The 18408-nt window shown below is 53.6% G+C and overlaps 1 protein-coding gene across 9 annotated transcripts in view; it reads left to right on the top strand.

Annotated features, from left to right (window-relative positions):
• Positions 1 to 18408, top strand: part of NTNG2 (netrin G2) — a 56767-nt gene that overhangs the window by 21523 nt on the left and 16836 nt on the right. For 8 of the 9 annotated variants that reach the window (XR_011322231.1, XR_011322230.1, XR_011322232.1 and 5 more), the window contains exons 3-5: positions 2353 to 2996; positions 14787 to 14959; positions 16744 to 16770. Coding sequence is in view for 6 of the 9 variants with exons in the window: in XM_069770777.1 (XP_069626878.1) it covers positions 2353 to 2996; positions 14787 to 14959; positions 16744 to 16770 (844 nt within the window). In the remaining 3 variants the exon portion in view is untranslated. The remainder of the gene's footprint in view (positions 1 to 2352; positions 2997 to 14786; positions 14960 to 16743; positions 16771 to 18408) is intronic. The other variant, XM_069770781.1, reaches the window with a different exon arrangement.

Here is an 18408-nt window from a genome sequence, read left to right on the forward strand (position 1 = left end):
AAACAGTTGCTTGCATTCGGCGCGTGTCTCTGAGCTGCGATGAGGCACCAAAGGCCCATTTTACAGACATGGAGTGGGGAAGCTCTAAGTAGCTCCCAAGACTTTTGGTTGCCCAGCTGGAGGTGGCAAAGCCCAGGTTTTCCAAAGCACCTCATGTTACACAGCAGTTTCCATGTTCAAATTACAGCCCCACTTTGCACCTGAGAGCACCCACTCATACAAGCCAGATGCCTTCCTTTGCTTTGCCCAGGCTATACACAGGGCACCCTAAAAGCAGGTCACAAGCACTTAGATGCCAGTAGTTTCCCACGTTAAAGCAAGCCCATGGTGCCGGATCAGTCCCCAGTGCCATGGACACAGGAGCATGCTTCCCCACGCTTGCAGCGGGGCTCTCCCAGCCCTGGGATGCAACCAGCCTGAGCAGACCCCAGCCTTGCACCTCGTTTGTTTGAGCCCCAGGTACCAGCACCAGCTCCCTGCGAGCTGGGGACCAGCAGCATCCTGCACCCCGGCACAGCCCCGGTGCTGCAGGAGGTCCCCAGGGCTGGACAGGAGCACGCTGCTCCCTGCACGCAGCATCTTCCCACGGGCTCCCAACCACGCACAAAACATTCACAAATCAAACCACTAAGCCCAGCTCGGTCTTACCTTGCAAGTCCGCCGTGCTCGGGAGGACCAGACCTCACACCCCAGCAGGCTCCTCACCTCCAGCCATCAGCTCTGAGCAGCTCCAGCTGCTTTATCACCTCCTCCTCCTCTGCCAGGTAGTTCTGCTTCCCTTGACGAGGGTCCCACTGTTGTACCAATCCCTCTCCCTCCCCGATTCTCTGGGTTTTGAGTCCGAGAGGGAAGTAAAGCGACAGCAAAGAAAGAGATGCTTCATTTGCAAAAAAAGATTTGCAGTGTGTTGCAGTGTTTTTGCAGATGGTACCCACTATAACACAGCCCCACGTCATCTCCAAGGCAGGTCTGACCCACACGCTCCCGGAGGCAGACACTGCAGGGCAAGAGAGACCCCAGCTTGTAATGAGGGGCTTTCACACATGTATGCTTGAGCAATAAACCCATTGGCACGGCTAACCCCGATGCCCCCCTCCAAAACTTCAACGTTTGGTGTGTGACCTTGACGATGTCCTTAGTGCAGTTCAGCACATGTGGATGTGTGCCTATGTCCCTGCAAAACATGCAAGCTTGGCCGGGCACTGTCACTTGTGGGCAAAATGGGATGGCTGGACCTTTTCTTCCATTGCCCAGACCTACAGGCAACGAGTGACGTAGCAGCAGACATTGTCACCTGGATGGGATGAGCCACCCTTCCCACCGTGGTCCCTGTGGGTGGGTGAGGACCATCGCACCTCCTGCCTGCAAGGGGGAAAGGCAGCACTGGTTGGGAAGTACCTGTCCCTGCAGGCAGCGGGGCTGTCAGGCACAGCTACCCGACTCGGTTTCTGCAAAGACAGATGTTAACTGATGTTCCCCTCTACTTGCCATGGGCTAAGGGCACTTGGACAAGCAGCAAGGGGCTGGGGATGGAGTTTAGGCTGTGGGAGTCCCAGGTCCCTTCTGGGCGCTGGTGGGTGGGCATGGAGCTGCCTGCCCTGTTCCCTTCCCAATCCCTTGTCAGCTCAGCCTCTGGTTAGTTCGGGTAGGTTGAACTGAGGAGCGACCAGCAATCGTCATCACATCAGGTTGAGCGGGTGCATCCCAAGCACACCCACTCTGCATGTTCCCGAGGCCAGGCTGCTGTCCTGGAGACAGCAGAGACACCGGGAGCACAAATCTCTGCTCTCTCTGCTACTGCCCAGTCCTGTCCCAGCTCGGAGCTGGGGAAACTGGGTTTCGCTCCTCTAGCCGTGCTCAGAGGTGCTTGGGGGACGATGTGTCCCCAGCCTGTTCGGCATCAGGAGCCATGAGAGGCATGGATGCGCTTTGGGATTTTAGCCATTCGGTTCTTGCAAGGGATCAGGGGTGAACGCAGCTTTCCATAGGCTTGTAACTCAGCCAAGCTTAAGCGAAGTTTCTCAGAGGTCGTCTCAGGGAAAGCGCTTTCTATGAAAATTGCCCCCGTGCCAAATTGAAAGGCCCTTTCCCAAAGGGCCTTTCAAAGGAAACAGCTCAGCCGTTCTTATAGCAAAGGCAAAGCCACCTCTTTCTGTCTTAAATTCATGCTCAGAAACAGCATCATCCAGAGCCAGACCCCCGGCATACTCCAGTTCAGCCCAGCAGTTAACATTTGACACAAGCAGCTAAAACCAGGGCCCGGTAACGGTGCAAGCTCGGCAGTGTGCCCGCGATGCCGATGCGATGCCCAGGCGTTGCCTTCTTCTCTCGTGACCGTTGTTGTTGTTCCAGGAGAACCCGTACCTGTGCAGCGATGAGTGCGATGCCTCCAACCCGGACCTGGCCCACCCGCCGAAACTCATGTTCGACAGCGAGGACGAAGGGCTGGCCACGTACTGGCAGAGCGTGACGTGGCGCCGGTACCCGGAGCCGCTGCTGGCCAACATCACGCTGTCCTGGAACAAGAGCATCGAGCTGACAGATGACATCGTGATAACCTTCGAGTACGGCCGACCCACCATCATGATGCTGGAGAAGTCGCTGGACAACGGGAGGACTTGGCACCCGTACCAATATTACGCAGATGACTGCATGGAGGCCTTCAGCATGCCAGCACGGAGGGTCCGGGACCTCTCCACCACCAGTGCCAACAGGGTCCTCTGCACAGAGGAGTATTCCCGCTGGGCGGGCTCCAAAAAAGAGAAGACCGTCCGGTTCGAGGTGAGGGACCGCTTTGCCATCTTTGCTGGCCCTGACCTCAAGAACATGGACAACTTGTACACCCGGCTGGAGAGCGCCAAAGGGCTCAAAGACTTCTTTACCGTGACCGACCTGCGGATGAGACTGCTGAGACCGGCCCTGGGGGGCACCTACGTGCAGAGGGAGAACTTGTACAAGTACTTCTATGCCGTCTCCAACATTGAAGTCACCGGCAGGTAACGGCTGCTGTATTTCTTTGGGCATCTCTTCTCGGAGGGCTGAGAAGAGGGTTACTGCTAGAAAACTAAGCCATCAGCGTTTCTGTCGACCGATAAGATTATCAGTGTTTCTCCCTTTCTCCCCAGGTAGGGCAGCATTGGTAATAAAACAGATGTGTCCTTGCAGGGAACGGCTGGGGCACCTGCAAGGCTGTGTCCTCCCGGAGCTGGCGTGGGGGGGAACTGGGACATGGCTTGGATGGGCAGTCGGGGTCTGAGTTCCCTCCCAGATACCCTGTCCCCAGCTGTGCAAACACAGCCAGCCTCTGCCCAAAAATCTCAGGGGCAATGCTAGTGGATCTGCGGGGTGAGGGTGAGGAATGAGGCTCACCCCACTAAACTCTGGCTTGCCACCAGTACAAGCAGGATGGGTCATCCCAAGTCAGTCCTGCACCCCTGGAGCAATCCTGGCTCCGGCGGACAAAGTTTGGGGTGAGGGTATATTCCCCCGACAGATCTGGGGCAGGTGAAGGCAGGAAGGGGTTTGTTTCTCCTGGGTTTTGTTTTTCATTTCTTTGTACGATGCCATATGTTACGTTATGACATCAACCGAAAAAGCAAAGTAAGGTGGAAAAATGCCGAGATGGCTAATTTCCCATCCAGCTTGTGGATTCAGCTTGTGCGAGACTTACAGACGAGAGGGGAAAAATCTCCCCATCACCCACCCCGCGCTAACAAGAATCACCACAGCGACAGAGGAGCCGTTTGTATCAGTTCCAAACTCTTTGCTTCTGAGACTTGCAAGCAAAAATGTTTTGCAGGTGCCACCAATGCTGGCTTTGAACGGGCTGCAAGGGGAAGGAAGCTGCAGCGAGGGATGGGAGAGCCCTTTCCTCCCACGGGGGCAGGCAGGAGGCAGCAGTGGTGGCAGCAGCAGGCGGAGGGGCTAGGTCTCTCACGGCGTGGTTGCCTGTCTGGGACGAGCAGCTGTGGGTTTTGGCAGGGCCGGCAGCGTGTTGGTGTGCCCGCCGTCAGGATCGCTCGGGGAGAAGCCCTGGGGAGCTCAGGCACACGGGCAGAGGTGCGGGAGAGAACCTCCGCACACGTCTGCCAGCGCCCAGGCTTCGGTGCAATGTGCTTCTGTATAAATATGTGCAGAGAGATATTTTACACCCACCCATAAGAAGTATTGCCAGGTGTAGTAAATATCCACGGGCCTCGAACAGCTCAGGGTGGGGCAAAATAGCAAAGGAAAGAGGGTGGAAGGGAGGGAAAACAGGCAAAAGCGAGAGAAAAGGCCAGCGCGTTGCCTTCCCCTCCACCCCCAGCACAGCCAGTCCTGCCCCCTGCTCCATCTGCTGTGACCCTGCTCCTCCCGAGCGGCAAAGCTTCCCGCAGGGATGCTTGATGTTACTGACGGCAGCGGCAAAGCCACAGGGATCAATTCCCAGCCAAAGCCCACGCTGACCAGGGTGGCTGGCTGGAAGGGTTGGAGCTGGTGTATCAATTTATCTGGACTGGTTAGACTCTCTAACAGGGATGCAGAGTTTTCAGCTCAGAAAGTGGTAAATTAGGATTAAACGTTTGATTTCAATGCTTGTGCAATGACCTTTGGCTTCCAAGCATGGAGATAACTCTGCAGATATCCAAGGACTTGTTACTTGCACCTACAGCCGCTTCGGGATACTTGATGCTTTAAGATACATGTTAAAATACTCTTGGCGTCCCATGAACACCTTCCTCCTCAAAGCCCTTTACCTCTTCTGCCTGCCTTAGGCAGGATATGTTGCTTCAGTACTTTTGACTTCAGGCTATGCTGGTGGGATTCTCCACAAACCAGCACCTCGCTGGCTGTGGGCTGTCTTCGTCCCCCCACCCCTATTCCCCCACCAGATTTTGAACTCACTCGCCAAATTTAATAGTAGCAGAGAGTGTTTCAAGAGATAAAATCTCTACAAACTTTGTGAAAAGAGGCAACTAGGGCAGGGCAGGAAGACCGTGTTGAGGGGGGGGGGGCACAACCTCTATGAGACATCCGAGATTCCACACCGGCCTGCACCCTGAGGACAGCGCTGGCGAGGGACGCTTGGGCTGCGAACGCCCAGTGGAAGCTGTGATGCTGTTGGTTTTTTTTTTGTCTGAGGCCAGAATGAGATGGGTTGGGGTTTGTTGGCTAATTCCTTGGTGGCCTCCCCCTCAGAGCTGGTGCGCTGCTCGCGTGGACGGCTGCCCACGGCTGCTGCAGAGCAGCAGCCTCCCGCTCGCCTCCGCTTCCCTCTTGGCTTTGCTCGCCGCGAGCTGACAGTGACTCTTCCAATGCAGCAGGGCCTCTGGGAGGAGAGGGCTTTTCCTTGGCTGGGGACAGAGAAAACTCTGAAATCTGCTTTTTCTGGCCCAAACTCCAAGTCCCGAACTAGAGCAAGACCCAGCTTTGCACCGCTCCGGCTCTCCCCGGCTGTCCTGCCTTGCTGGGCCGGTCCCAGGAGAGGGGACGCTCATCCCAGATGGGGAAGAAGTCGATGCCTGTCCTGCGCTGACTCTTCCAGCTCTGATGGGCATAGGGCAGGGAAGGATGACCAGCTGAGGAGCTGTGGATAAGTGATGTATCAGGTGGAGAAGCTTCATGTGAATTAACTCTGCTCCTGTGATTATTCCGGTCCCAGCAAGCAGGTTTTTTTGCTGGAAAGCAATCTAATTCCAGCTGTAAGCAAAGCCAGTTACAGTGCAGGGACTAAAACCAAATTAAATCTTGTGTGTGGCTCAACAAGGGGTGGGTTATTGAGAGGAAGAGAGGAGAAATCAATGTGAGCCTGACAGGAGTGCTGCGCGGGGAAGGGGGGAGGCAGGGCGGGCAGGGCTGGGGATGGACACACACTGTGTTTTCCAGGACGTGGGAATGACCATGTTCGAGGAACAGGAGGAAAGTGCCTAGATAAAATGGGGGTTGGTGTTAGGGATCCACTGCAGGGGTCGTGGAAACAAGAGGGAAGATGATTATGAAGAAATGAGGGCTCAAAGGCAAAAAGCAGCCAGAAAAATTCCATCTGGAGGGCAGAGGTGTGAGCAGCCCCAGGAGGTCGGAGGAGCAGTGCCCGGCTGTGGTGTGTGGCATTGGAGGAGCAGTGAGTGCCATCAGAGCACATGGCATCGTCACCTGTGCCCCGTACGGCACCAGGATTTTGGCAGGCAGCTGGCAGCGCCCGCAGGGCGATGAGACACATGGCAGCTCATTTCCAGTTGATGTTCACAGTCAAGGGAAAAGCAAAACGCTTTGCCCTCAGAGCAGACCATGAGCCTGGGTGGTTTCTCATGCCACAGCCTTAGCTGGGGGGTTCAGAGAGGTTTCTCTGATCCCCTCGGGTCTATGGGCTCCTGGGCCCCCATCTTTCACCCCTCTGCTTCCCACCAAGGAAGACCCCTCACCGCGATCTCCCAGAGCTTTTGGGAAAAGCAGAAAGAGACGGAGCAAAGGATGTGGGGAGAAGGGGAAAGAGTTTGCTGCCTTCTCTCCTCCTGCAGACCAGATGGACCAGGGTGGTTCAAGAGTTTGCCAGGATCACCAGAGGGTCTGGTGAATCCTGAGGGTCACTGCACCCTTCCTGGGTGTTGGTGCAATGGGCTGGTGCTTCAGGGCCTCCTCTTCCCGCTCCGTCTGCATCTCCTCCTCCCGCAACCTCAGCCAGGTCCATTTCTCTGTTCATGGCTGACAGTTTATTTTTACTCTCTTTCATCTTGGTATCTTTTTCTTTTCTTTTTTTTTTTCTTCTTCCATCCTGTCCCCATTGATCTGCAGAGTAACTGGAGATGCGGAGGAGTCAAGACAGGAATAGACGCGAGCAAGCCCTTGGCCTGTGTGCTTGTGTGTGTGCCAGGCAGGGTGGGGAAGGCAAGCGGAAAGACTTTTCCCCACAGATCTCTATTCACTGCTTAGTTTTCTCCTCGGTGCAGCAATGAGCTTGGTCATCTTCTCAGGAATGGGTGAATGAGCTTTCCCTGGCTGCCAAGACTGACGGCCGGTGTGATGAAAGCCGCCGGTTCTCTTTCCATTACTCACCGTGTCTCTTTGGAGTAATTTTTTTCCCCTTCATAACGTCAGTCACCGCAGTGCTCAGCAGGGCACGCTCCATCACGGAGACATTAATAAGCCATAATTGAAGTTAATGTGCCATGGCCAGGACATGTGGATCCAGTTAGGAGAAATCAGATTGAGCAGAAGTGAATCAATTCCAGGCTGATTATTAAGATTTCTCCCCTTCGTGCTCCCCTGCCCCACTGCATGCTCTGTCTGTCTGTCTGTCCATCCTGCCCATGGTGAGCAGTCCCCGGAGGAAGGCAGGAGGAGGGAGCGTTACTCATCACCGAGCAGCTCCATGTAACAGTGCCTCATCTCAGGCTTGGCTCAGGCCAAAGAGGCACCAGCAAGAAGATGAGGTTTCCAGTTTTGTAACAGCATTTCCTTCCCTCTCTTCACCAATTGCTTTTCTGAGGCTTTCTTTGGCTTCTCGTTTGCTTACACAAAAGAATTGAAGGGAAAGGCCCTCTGTGCTCCCTTGCTTTGATCCCTTCCTTCCCCTTGTGCAGTTCTCGGTGCCGTACGCAGATGCTCTCTGGAAGGCTTTGCTCTCCACATGCCTTGGAGCAGTGAGTTTGTGCTAGCAGAGCAGAACGAATTTGCCCAGCTCGTTATTGTGGTGCCAACAGCCAGGTTCAGGCACTCCAGACCTGGAGGATCAAGGCCATTCCCCAAAGCACTTCCTCCAATAAATCAAGCTAGTTAATTGTCAGTGAACTTTTCTGCATTTTTGGTGAGTCTTGAGATGCCGTGATGCTCGATGCTCCAGCTGTAGAGGTTTGCGATCCTGACTTCTCTGACAAAGCTGTGTCTAGAAGGGAGGAAAGAAGAATTTTTGGTCCATGGAACCTCTTGTTGAGGGTCTTAGATTTTGAGTAACAAGTGGTGCCCCCGTTGAGCGCCTTTCCCTGAGGAGCAGGATGGGACCTGCCAGCTGCATCACTGCTGCTTTGCAGACGGGGGACAGGCAGGGACCTGGGGTAAATGATCTGTGAGAGCGTGGACTTCCCCAGCCAAGCTTGCCCAGCCCCAGTGCCAGAGCATCACCCCCAAAATAGCCATGGGCTCACCCAAACATCCCCCAAGAACTAGCTCAATGCCCCTGCAGCCCATGGCCAGCCTCCACCTGCGCTCAGCACCTTTGGGAAGACCACGAGAACCAGGGCAAGCACCGCCTGTGCCTGTCTCCACTCCTTCCCCCGCAGCTCCTGGCAGTCAGACTTCGGGTCCCAGGAGGTAACAGCATCCTCGTGTCAAGGACAGCCAAGTCTGCGCCAACGGTGCGCCGCATTCCTCGGCCCGTCCTCGCCTCCGTGCTGGGCAGCCCCCGAGAGCTGGATGGCTGAATTTCCCTGGCATTCCTCCAGGCTGGAATTAGCTTGAGTTCAAGCAAAATCTTGCTCTTGGTCATATAGTTAAATTAAGTTAATGTGCAGCAACTGTTTGCTTGACTTTCCTTGAGTCTCTTAAAGGGTTTTACTCCCACTGCAGCAAGATGGAGGGGAAACTTGCTGAGCGGGAGGGAGGGAGTTAGCAAGAAACCTGGAGAGCTCCTCCTTCCCCCAGACATTCGTGACACTTTGTCAATAGCCAGAGACAGATGCCCAAGGTCCTATTACCTGCTCCTGGCTTTGGTTTGCGAAGGTTTTTATTTCCCCTCCGATTTTGTTGCCGAGTTGCGTCCAGCCCTGAGCAGATAATAGAATTTCATCGATAGACTGAGAAGGTGATGTATGTTAAAGCACTTAATATAAAGAGACTTCTACGGGAGCCCAAATTCAATTTGGCCAATGAACTCAATTGCAGGCATTATTGCATTCCAGGAGAAAGACCAAGAGCATTTATACACATTACTCTGCAAATATTTATGTTCACGTATCTGTGTGATGTCCTCTTCACCCTTCCTCCCTTCTGTTGCCCGACCCCCTAACGGGGAGGTTTGGTTTCGTGTTTGCTTTTTAAGACAGCTTTGAATGTAAATAATGTTCCACCAGTCAGCAGGATCTTGACAGCTGGTGAGTGTCAACTTATTTAAAATAAATAGCCTCTCGAATGGGAACAGCCAGCTAGCGTGCTCTCCACTTTGGCATCTTTTAAATTGTCTCCTCTTTGTAACCCAAACCTCAAATCATTTCGAAGGGCAGCGAGGAGGGTTCCTCCCTGCCGGGAGGACTCATCCGTCCCTACCACACAACCAAAAGTGAAAACCCGCAAGGAAAAAAAACCACTCACAACATGTCCCTCTGACCTAACCCAGGGGTTTTTTTCAGTTTTTTGGCTCTGCAGAAAGCAGTGAAATCCAGAAGCCTCTCCTCCTGGTTCGAGCGGAAAGAAACAACACATTAAAATGGCTTTTCCTCCCCCGTCAGCCCCCGGACCGCAGGTTCGGTTATGCTCCTAGCCCTGCTCCTGGGATGAATGAGCTGCAGTCACCTTCTTCAGCCCTTTTCAGCCCTGCTCCGGTCACTGGCAATAGCAAACCTCTGCCAGAGTGATCTCCCAGCAAGGCAAATCCTAATACAACTGCTCTCTACAAAGGGACGGTGCTTCTTCTGTGGCCCAGCCATTAGAAGCTATTTTTACCTGCTTCTGCATGCACAGATGGGCCAGAAACAATCCAAGCTCAGCACCCGTTATGCTTTGCCCGAAAGATTTGCTCCCTGCTTTTGCTGAGCTGCCAAAACAGTTGCAAAGGAGCAGGTAAAAAGTGGGTAAGTCATGGCCAGGCAGCTGCCGGAGCATGCTGCGAGCAACGGCTGGGGATGACAATAGAGAGATGGAGAAGAGTTATTCATGTTTCCCCGAGAGCCGAGATCAGTTGAAACATCGTTTTCCTCAGGGACGGAGAGGAAAGAGCTCCCTTCAAACACATCGTCCCATGAGACTCATTAAAGCCTCATCAATTACAGTGAGAGCAAACAATTCAGGGGAAAGCTATCATAAGCCTTCCTTTGGATGGCAGTCATTAGCAGCTCTCCGCTGTGCGCTGCCTCTCCCCAACGCCAGCTCGGGTGAGTGGAAAGGGAGCAGGGGAGGGTACCACTGCCAAGCCGATGGTGAGGGAAAGCAGAAGCCAGGGAGAAAGAAGGGAGGAGATCTCCCACCGCATCCCTGGGGCCACGCGGCCGTGCCGTAGCATCCTCATGGCGAGCACTGGGTGGAGAGGAGAGCACAGGCTGGACTGGAAGGAGACTTGGAAGGGAGGTGGTGGGCCACCGTAGTGGACTTTTGGTGCCCCATGTCCTCGCTCAGGCTTTTTTTAAGGAGCTCGGGGCAAGGCAGGATTGGGCCATGGTGGGAGCTGGGCGAGAGGTGCACGGGGATGGAGCAGCTCTCGGTCTCCACCCAGCAAGGGGTTCCTCCAGCCCTACCCAGCACAGCAGTGGGGTCACGGCATCAGGCCTGAGTGGGGGGTGCCAGCACCCCACGGCTGGCTGAGCCCCGTGGAGAGGGGGGAAGAGATGCTCCTTGCCTTTCTCTGCCTTACTTCCCTGCTCTGCAAGCCAGGTTACGGACAGAAAAGAGGTTGTAAAACACACAAGAATCCTTGGAAGGAAAGCAAAGGGCTGGGGTGACTTTTTAAAATTATTTCAGAAGTCGTTCTTAATGAAAGCTCAGGGACAGGGGCTGCTTTCCCCCTCCCAGCATGGCTCCTGGAGGTTTGCGGCACTCACCTCTGCCTTCACCCCCTTCCTAAGCCTGCGCACGGGCATCTCCTTCCCTCGCACACGGGTTTGGCACCGGCCGCCTCTCCAACCGTTCGCTGCTGTGACCTCCAGGATGCTGACTTGGAGAAATGCAGGGATGGCAAACTGTTCTTTATGGCTGGGGAAAAAGAAAAAAAAAAGAAGAAAAAGAAAAAAAAGGACACTTTCCTGTAAACTTTCCTTGGCGCTCCAAGCTCCGTGATGTTCCCTGGTGGAGGCATTGGCAGCATCAGACCACACCGCACCACTCCGAGGGAAGGCAGCAGCTGAACGACCTGCACTAAAATAAATTCATAAATACCCCATCACGCAAACGGTAACGTCTTGGGCCACACGTTGCTCCAGCCACTTTTGCCGGGAACGGTGTGAGCCAATTTCTGTTTAATGCAAAATGCAGTCGTGTGCACCTACTAACAGCCCGGCGCAGGACTTGGGTGCCCCCGGGCCATGGAGGGTGCTTATGGGTGCTGTAGCTCCTGCTGGGTTGTGCACTGGGGCTGCTCTCCTCCAGGTTGTGCCCCACCACGGCTGCGTCCTACGTGGGCTCTGAACGCTTGCCGAGAAGCGGCACTGTCACCGCCAGCCTTGACCCATGAGCTCGAAAGGAGAAACGCTCCCAGCTCTTCAGATCTCCTCCGGAGCCAAAGAGACCATATTGCAACCGGCGCTTTGCTGGAGCGGCCCCGGGACTGGAGCAGGGCCATCGCCGCCTTCTGCAGGACGCAGCGCAGGTGTCTGCCCCACTGCTGCTATTTAAGCCTCATTGCTAAGTAGATCCTAACCTTTCCCTTCATCCTCTCTTTCCTGCGATGGCTGGCCGCCCGAGGAAGATGAGCAGAGGCAAGCAGGACTAGCAGCTCCCACCCAGGGGACTGGGCTAATGTCATTTACTCCAGTCTCCACCAGCTGGATCTTGGCTGGGGAAAGACGTCGTGCACAGACCGTCAGCGAGCGCGCGTCCTTGGGCTGCAGGCCCAGAGAAGGAGGCAGAGAAGCCTGAAGAAGGGGTTAAAGCCGAGCCGCTGAGCCCGAGCAGCAGCGAGGCTCGGATGCAGAAACATTTGCACAAAATGGGGTTGGCAGTCGGGGCCGGCTGAAGGCGCTCGGCTGTTCACTATTAAATAATGCAGCCTGATTGATTGGGCTGAAAAGTGCTGTGTTGCGGGGTCAGCTCGCTGGGGTTATAGTTCTCTGCTTAGATTGATGATCCTCAAAGGTCGAATTCAGAAAGCAATTCCCCGGTAAAATTGATCCTTTCCATAACAAAACTTTTGCACAGTGGTGAAGGGCAGAGCAGCAAGAAATCTAAGTGACCCGGGCGCAGGCAGGCAGGGTGACCAGCTGCTTCTGCTTTCTCTTTAATTTTCCTTGTTTACACCGACTGGAAGTGAGGGTCTTCTCTGGGAAGAGCAGTGCCCCATCACCCTTCCATGCAGGGGCTGGAGGATGTCCATGAGCACCCATCCTGCCAGGGGAGCGCGGGTGCTTTTGCAGGGACAGGAGGCAGCTGAGGGCTGTCCCGGGAGCTGGTGCTCAGCTCCCAGCCCTCCTCAGCAGCAAGCGAGCGGCGTGTACATACGAGCAGACACGTCTGATTGCCTCCTGCACGCATCCGTGCCTCCCTTTCCCGGTAGCGAGAAGGCTGGTCCCACTGCTTGGTGGAGGTTTTGTAGCTGGAGCCAAATAAATGGCGAATGGGTTTTACCCTCCTGTGTGGCAGCAGCCCGGAGCTGGCAGAAACAGCCTGAAATGGCTTCTTGGTCCTCTGTGGGGGATGCCAGGAGCGAGGATGTGCTGAGCGGGGGGGGGTCATCGAGGCTGCCCCAGGCCACCGCGGGGGACCGGGTGGTGGTCACCCGGGGCTGACGTCCCCACTGCAAGACTGGCAGGGTCAAGGACAGGAGCCAAGCGCTACGCTCCACATCATCCCAGACTTCAGAGAAAACAAGGGGATGCCAGGCCCTGCCTTCCTTGTACCCCCTCCCCTGGGGCTCTTAAACCGCCCCCCCTCAGCTGGATTTTAAGGCTGTGCCCTGGAGCTGGCTCCCATCCCCTTGCTCCCACCAGAGGTAGGAGGGAGGAGAGCTGCAGCTCCAGAAGCTGTTGCTCTGATTCAGGCTGGGCCCAGAGCGGCAGCGGTAAGGCTTTGACCTGCTTTAACCCACTATCTCGCCTGCTTTCCTCCCGTCTGCTCATTTTGAAGCGAGAGAAGGAGGCCGTGCCAGGTGAACGCTGAATAATTCAGAGTCAGGCTCCGCAGCACCCCGGGGCTGGGCATCGCCTCTGCCAAAGGGCTGGGACGGCTCAGCCAAAATCCTTCCTCACCAGAGGCAGAGGGGACACGGAGCAGCTGAAATACAGCATCCCTCGTGTGTAGGTACCGGCCAAAGCCGCTTCCTTCCCCCCGGCGCTCGGATTCACGGCTCGCTCCCAGAGCACTGATGCTTGGAGGCCGTTAGTGCTTTCAGCCGTGACGCGGCATCTCCAGCTCTCGCTAACACACAGATTCAAGTGGAGCACGCTGAGTGCGTCTGCCTCTGCTCCACGGACCACATTTTCTTCCTTCCTCCCTTTTAGAGACTGCAATACTCCCTCCCCTGCTTGGTCAGAGGCAGGGCAGGGTTGTAAGATGGGGAAAGAGACTGTTCATCCAGCTTATGCTTAGCCTCTGAGCGGTGTTTGCTAGAATTAAGGACAGGGAGGGGAGGGGGAGGAGAAAAAAAAATTATACATGAGGTCAGCTTATCCAGGCACGCATGAGGAGGAGCACAGCGAAGGCGGCCTCAGTGGGTCAGGCAGGCAGCTGGGGAACATATTTGGGAGCTCCAAGGGAGAAGCACCAGGAGCTGGCAGCCATGTGCGGCACCAGCAGCTGGGAAGGACCCGGCTCCCGGCTCCCAGCCTAATCCAGGTTGTTTATCCCAGTGCAGACAGAGCACAAGAAGCAGCAGGCTGTGTTTCTTCTGTCTTCTGTGCAAGCAGTTCGTTCCCCTCAGCTCTGCATCTCTTGTGCAATTAGCCCTGTAAAATGAAGCGCTGCCCCGTCAGGCTTCTCTACCCGTTCACATAAGGCACAGCATTACTGTTTTCTAATGGTTCTGCTTCTGAGAGTGTAAATTATTGCACAAAGCGGTGAAAAGGCCGTGCTAGGGATCCACTGACTGGAATGAAATGAGAGGTTTTGGTCCCCAGAGTCTCTGTCTGATGGCCTGAGCTCAGGCCCGGGAGTCACCGGAGCCACGTGTGAGTTATGGGCTCAGCCTCTGTGCTCTGCACAAGTCACCTCCGGAGTCTGAGCAACAGGAATTATTGTGCACAGAGATAATTATTCCCTGCATACTGCACTACAGCTCATTAAAAGTTTGTTAATGTTTGCAAATTGCTGAATAGTGTTTTTCGTTGTTGCCTTCTCTGATGAGGCGGGGACTAAAAGGCAGATTCTGATGGTGACTTGTTCTCTGTGTTATTTTGGTCACAGCAAGCTGGGGCTGCGCTGCACGTAGGGAAAAGGGTTTGTGTTGTGCAGCTTCACACCACGGGAGAAAACGCTCTTGACTTTAGCATGCTGCACAGGGGTAAAGGGGCCAAGTCCCACCAGTGTTAGCTATGCTTCTCCATCTAAAGCTTGAGACGGTCCTCTCTGCCTCCAAGTAAATGCCTACCTCTGAGCTAATCACTCAGATTTCTGAAAAAAAATGTGTGTGACTCCTTACTGGAGTCTCAGCTGGAGATGTTGACTTACCATTAAATGGTCTGTGCTACCAGTCAGATGGTGGGAGTGAAGCATCTCTCATTTTGGAATAGAGACTGCAGATCCACCTTGGGCGAAAAAGCGGACAGCGTAACCCCAGCACCAGATACCCAGGGCAAACAGCGGAGTTCAGTGAAAAAGTCCTGCAGAAGGAACAGGAAAGGGGTAACCAGCCCAGCTGCACCGCTACATTTTCCTGCACACAGACAGCACTGCGCCAGGGGCAAGGAGGAGTAGCAGTAATACCTGACAGCTCTTCTCCGGTCTTCCTCTTCCAGGTGTAAATGCAACCTCCACGCTAACCTGTGCACCTTCAAAGAGGGCAGCCTTCAGTGCGAGTGCGAGCACAACACCACGGGGCAGGACTGCGGCAAGTGCAAGAAGAACTTTCGCTCCAGGTCTTGGCGAGCAGGATCCTACCTGCCTCTCCCCAACGGGTCCCCCAATGCATGTAAGTAACCTGCAGCGAGCCAGCCCTGGCCGCGCTCCCACCTTGGGCTGCGCAACACCCACAGATGGGAGCGGATTCTCATCTCGTCCTTCTCCATCTCAAATCAGTGCAGGATGCTCAGCTTTCGAAAGGGAAGCGGGTATTTACCCGTGTCTTGGTACACAGAGAAATGAGAACAGATCTGGGTGGATGCAGAGGTGATTTGTTGGCTACTGGTAGATGAGTGATGAGTCCAAATGATGGTCAAGAATAGGAAGGATGACCTTGGGCCAAGATATAAGTCCATGGCTTTGTGGCAATGCAAATTACTATGCTTTGAAGATGACATTATTTAGCCACAGTAGAGCACTGGCTTTCAAGTAGTCCATGGGCTCAGCACTGGCACTGCTCAGCTGCAGGAGTGCAGGTTGCTTTCTGGATTGCTTTCTGGATCCCGTTCTGTGTATGTCAGCATTTCAGGCAGGCGCCGTGAGCTGCGGTCCCTCTGCGCAGCTCCAGTCTCGTCCAATTGCCTGCTGGAGCAAGGCACTGCCAGAAGCAAAGGTGTGCAGAGGAGATGATGTATGCATACCCACCATCGTTCAAGCAGGGGAATTGGGGCAGGAAGCATCACAGATGGGCCAGTTTCTCTTAGGTTTCTGTCCAGTCCACATTAGCAGACTTGTTTAAATGTCATGGAGCCACAGTAGCCACTCCAGCCTTTCAAGCAGCAGCTTTGAGCATTACCAAAGAGAATCTTTTCCCTCCCTCCCCCCAAATTTTTTGAAAGATTTATGTGTTTTAAGATGATCAAAGCTGAAATTCAGGCTCTGAAGGCCGTGACGGGAATGTTTTGTGTGTGCCAGGGCTGGTAGACGAGCAGGTTCTTTGAAAGGGAACGAGCTTGTCAGCTCCCACCAAGCGGCTGCATTGCTTCAAAGGAGCCTGGGAGAGTTTCTGGTGTTGACAGGCACAGACATGCTGTTCTCTCTCTATCCCTCCCCTCCGTTCCTTGTGTCTCTTCCTATTTCTCTTTCTCCTCTGCCCTTTCTTCTCCCATTCATCTCTCTTTCCATCTGTGACTCAGTCTTCTTCCTCCCTCCGACCCCGACTTTCTCTCTGTTGCTTCCTCCTTCCCCCATCGACACCCTCTTCCTCTGCAACAGAAGCAGTTCTCTGAAGTCCCCTCCTCTTGGTAGGACAGCTTTGCATGTTCACGCAAAGCTGAGACTTTCCATGATTCATCCGCTTGTTACAGTAGAGAGGAGCATGGCCATTAGTCTCCTGGGTGCCAAAAGCCAGAAGCCGGTCCTTGGATGGCCTTCGAGTGGCAGGTTTGAAGCCGGTGGCTTCGCAGCGCCCTGTTGAGTGAGTGCTGCAGTGGGAAGGGTGTTCAACTCTTCTCGGGCACGGAGAACTGCCCTAGGTGCAACAAGCTGGTTCAGACCATACAGTTTGTACTTAGCAGAGTGAACCTCAGCAGATGGGCTTGTCCTTTGCTGGGCTTTAATGGTAGGTCAAGGAAACGGTTAAGAGAAATACCCATCAGCAAGGACCAAGCTGGTTTTTCTTCCCCAGATGAAAAGCTGGAGATGCCAAGACCCCAGACAGCACTGTCTGGTTGCCCCTGTGGTCTGACTAAAGCAGTTCTTAAGATGTTGCAGCAAACTGATATACCTATGAGCAAGACCCCCGCTAATTAATTGCTGTTCGATCCCATGTCATGTATCTGTTTGATCTTCTGCTGGTATCAGAGCCGATGGCGTCCTGCTTCCAGTGACCAGGCTTCTTCTTGTTTTTTCCAGGTGCAGCTGCAGGCTCAGCCTTTGGCAGTAAGTAAAAACATAAATGAAATGCTGGCATTTAACACCTCAGTGCATGGTCCTTGTGGATGTCACTAGGAAAAAAAATATGGTTATTTTCTGTCCATTACCATTTTGCACGCAATAAGTCTTCCCTAATTGTGCCTCATTTTCTGTCCTGTCAAAGTGTCTTACATTTTCTTCCTTTGACTTCAGTAGCCTCATTTTGCCTCTTCCTCTGGCATGGTTTCCCCCCCGTGAGGTTCGTTAGTATGGCAGCTGGAAAGGAAATAAAAAAAGACTCTTCAAAACCACCCGTGCTTGCTGTGAACCTCCCCCCCCCCCCCCCCCCCCCAAGTATTGCAGACTTCTGCTCTGAGAAGGAGCTGGGTTTGAATTATTTGACATAGCATCCAATCTGGGTCACCTTGGGCTATTGATGAAAAAACGTGTAGAGAGTGTGTGTACATCTGTATGTACATGTGTATGTATATAAACACGTGTCTATGAAGTACCGGCAGCAAAGACAGTAGAGCTCAGCTGGGATTTCTATTGAAAGACTGATGGTATGATAGGACTCCTCATTTAACAAACCTGGAGGTAGTTTGATATCAAAGAGCCTTGAGTTTTGGGTAAGCAGAAGCCTGGGTTTGAATTTTATGGCTCAGAATTACCCTCCAGAAGAAACAAATCAGAGAGGTGAATGAATAATGAATTCTTTGGTTTGCAGGCAAGTGGAAAGAATTGGAGGAGAAATAGTTTCAGAGAAATGCAAATGCAATTAAGAAAAATGCACCTAATTGAAGGGTGGAGGATGGTTTTTCTGGGTAAATGAACCACATTTAGATTTCAAGCAGTTAAGTTTAAATGGTTAAAAATTTCAAACAAAAATTAAAAGTCTCCCTTAAGTAATTTAGGATTTTAAAAGATTAAATGCTTTAACAGTCTAAAATATTCTTTGCTTTTCTGGTCAAAACCATTTTGATAACTCTTTTTTTCCCCCTTAACAGAGCTTGGCATCCTCAGTGCTACCTTTGTTTCACTGGAAAATGTTTTCCATCAAAATTTTCTGCTAGGGAGAAGCTGGGGGGACGCTGGGAGCGATATGCAGGAGGTGGACAGGAGGGATTTGTGTCCAAGGCCAGTTAAGGGGAGATTATTTAGCCTGCATAGGAGACTAGAAGTGACCTAAATTAAGTATTTAAACTAGCTCAGGGCTATTATGAAATTAAGCATGATAATCTGCATGAAGCAGTGGGACAAACAAGGACAGGAGGGCAGCAGGTGGAAGTTAAGTAGGAATTTGTGTTCCGAGTGTTATTTTAGTTCGGGCTGTTGTGACAAGCGCGGCGGGGTGGGCACCGCACCCGGCATCGCTCCTGCGCAGCTCCGCGGGGGCTTGCTGATGTTAAGCCATCAATTAATTTGCCCTGCCGAACGAAGGGTGCTGGCGGAAATTAACACATGCCAAATGGTAGAGGTTGGTTTTGATGGTGCCAAGTAGTTTGCCGCCTGTGGGGTGGCAAAAGGGACTGGTGCTGTTTATGGAGCCGGGGTAGGCAGGGCTCTGCCAGCTGGCAAGTAGATGCCAGGCAGTGGAAGCCCACCTCCCATCAGGGCGGGCTGGGGGGTCCTCCGCACCTCCCGCCTGCTCTTCACCCCATCTCT

Source organism: Haliaeetus albicilla, chromosome 26 (genome assembly GCF_947461875.1).
Source record: "Haliaeetus albicilla chromosome 26, bHalAlb1.1, whole genome shotgun sequence".
Lineage (NCBI taxonomy): Eukaryota > Metazoa > Chordata > Aves > Accipitriformes > Accipitridae > Haliaeetus > Haliaeetus albicilla.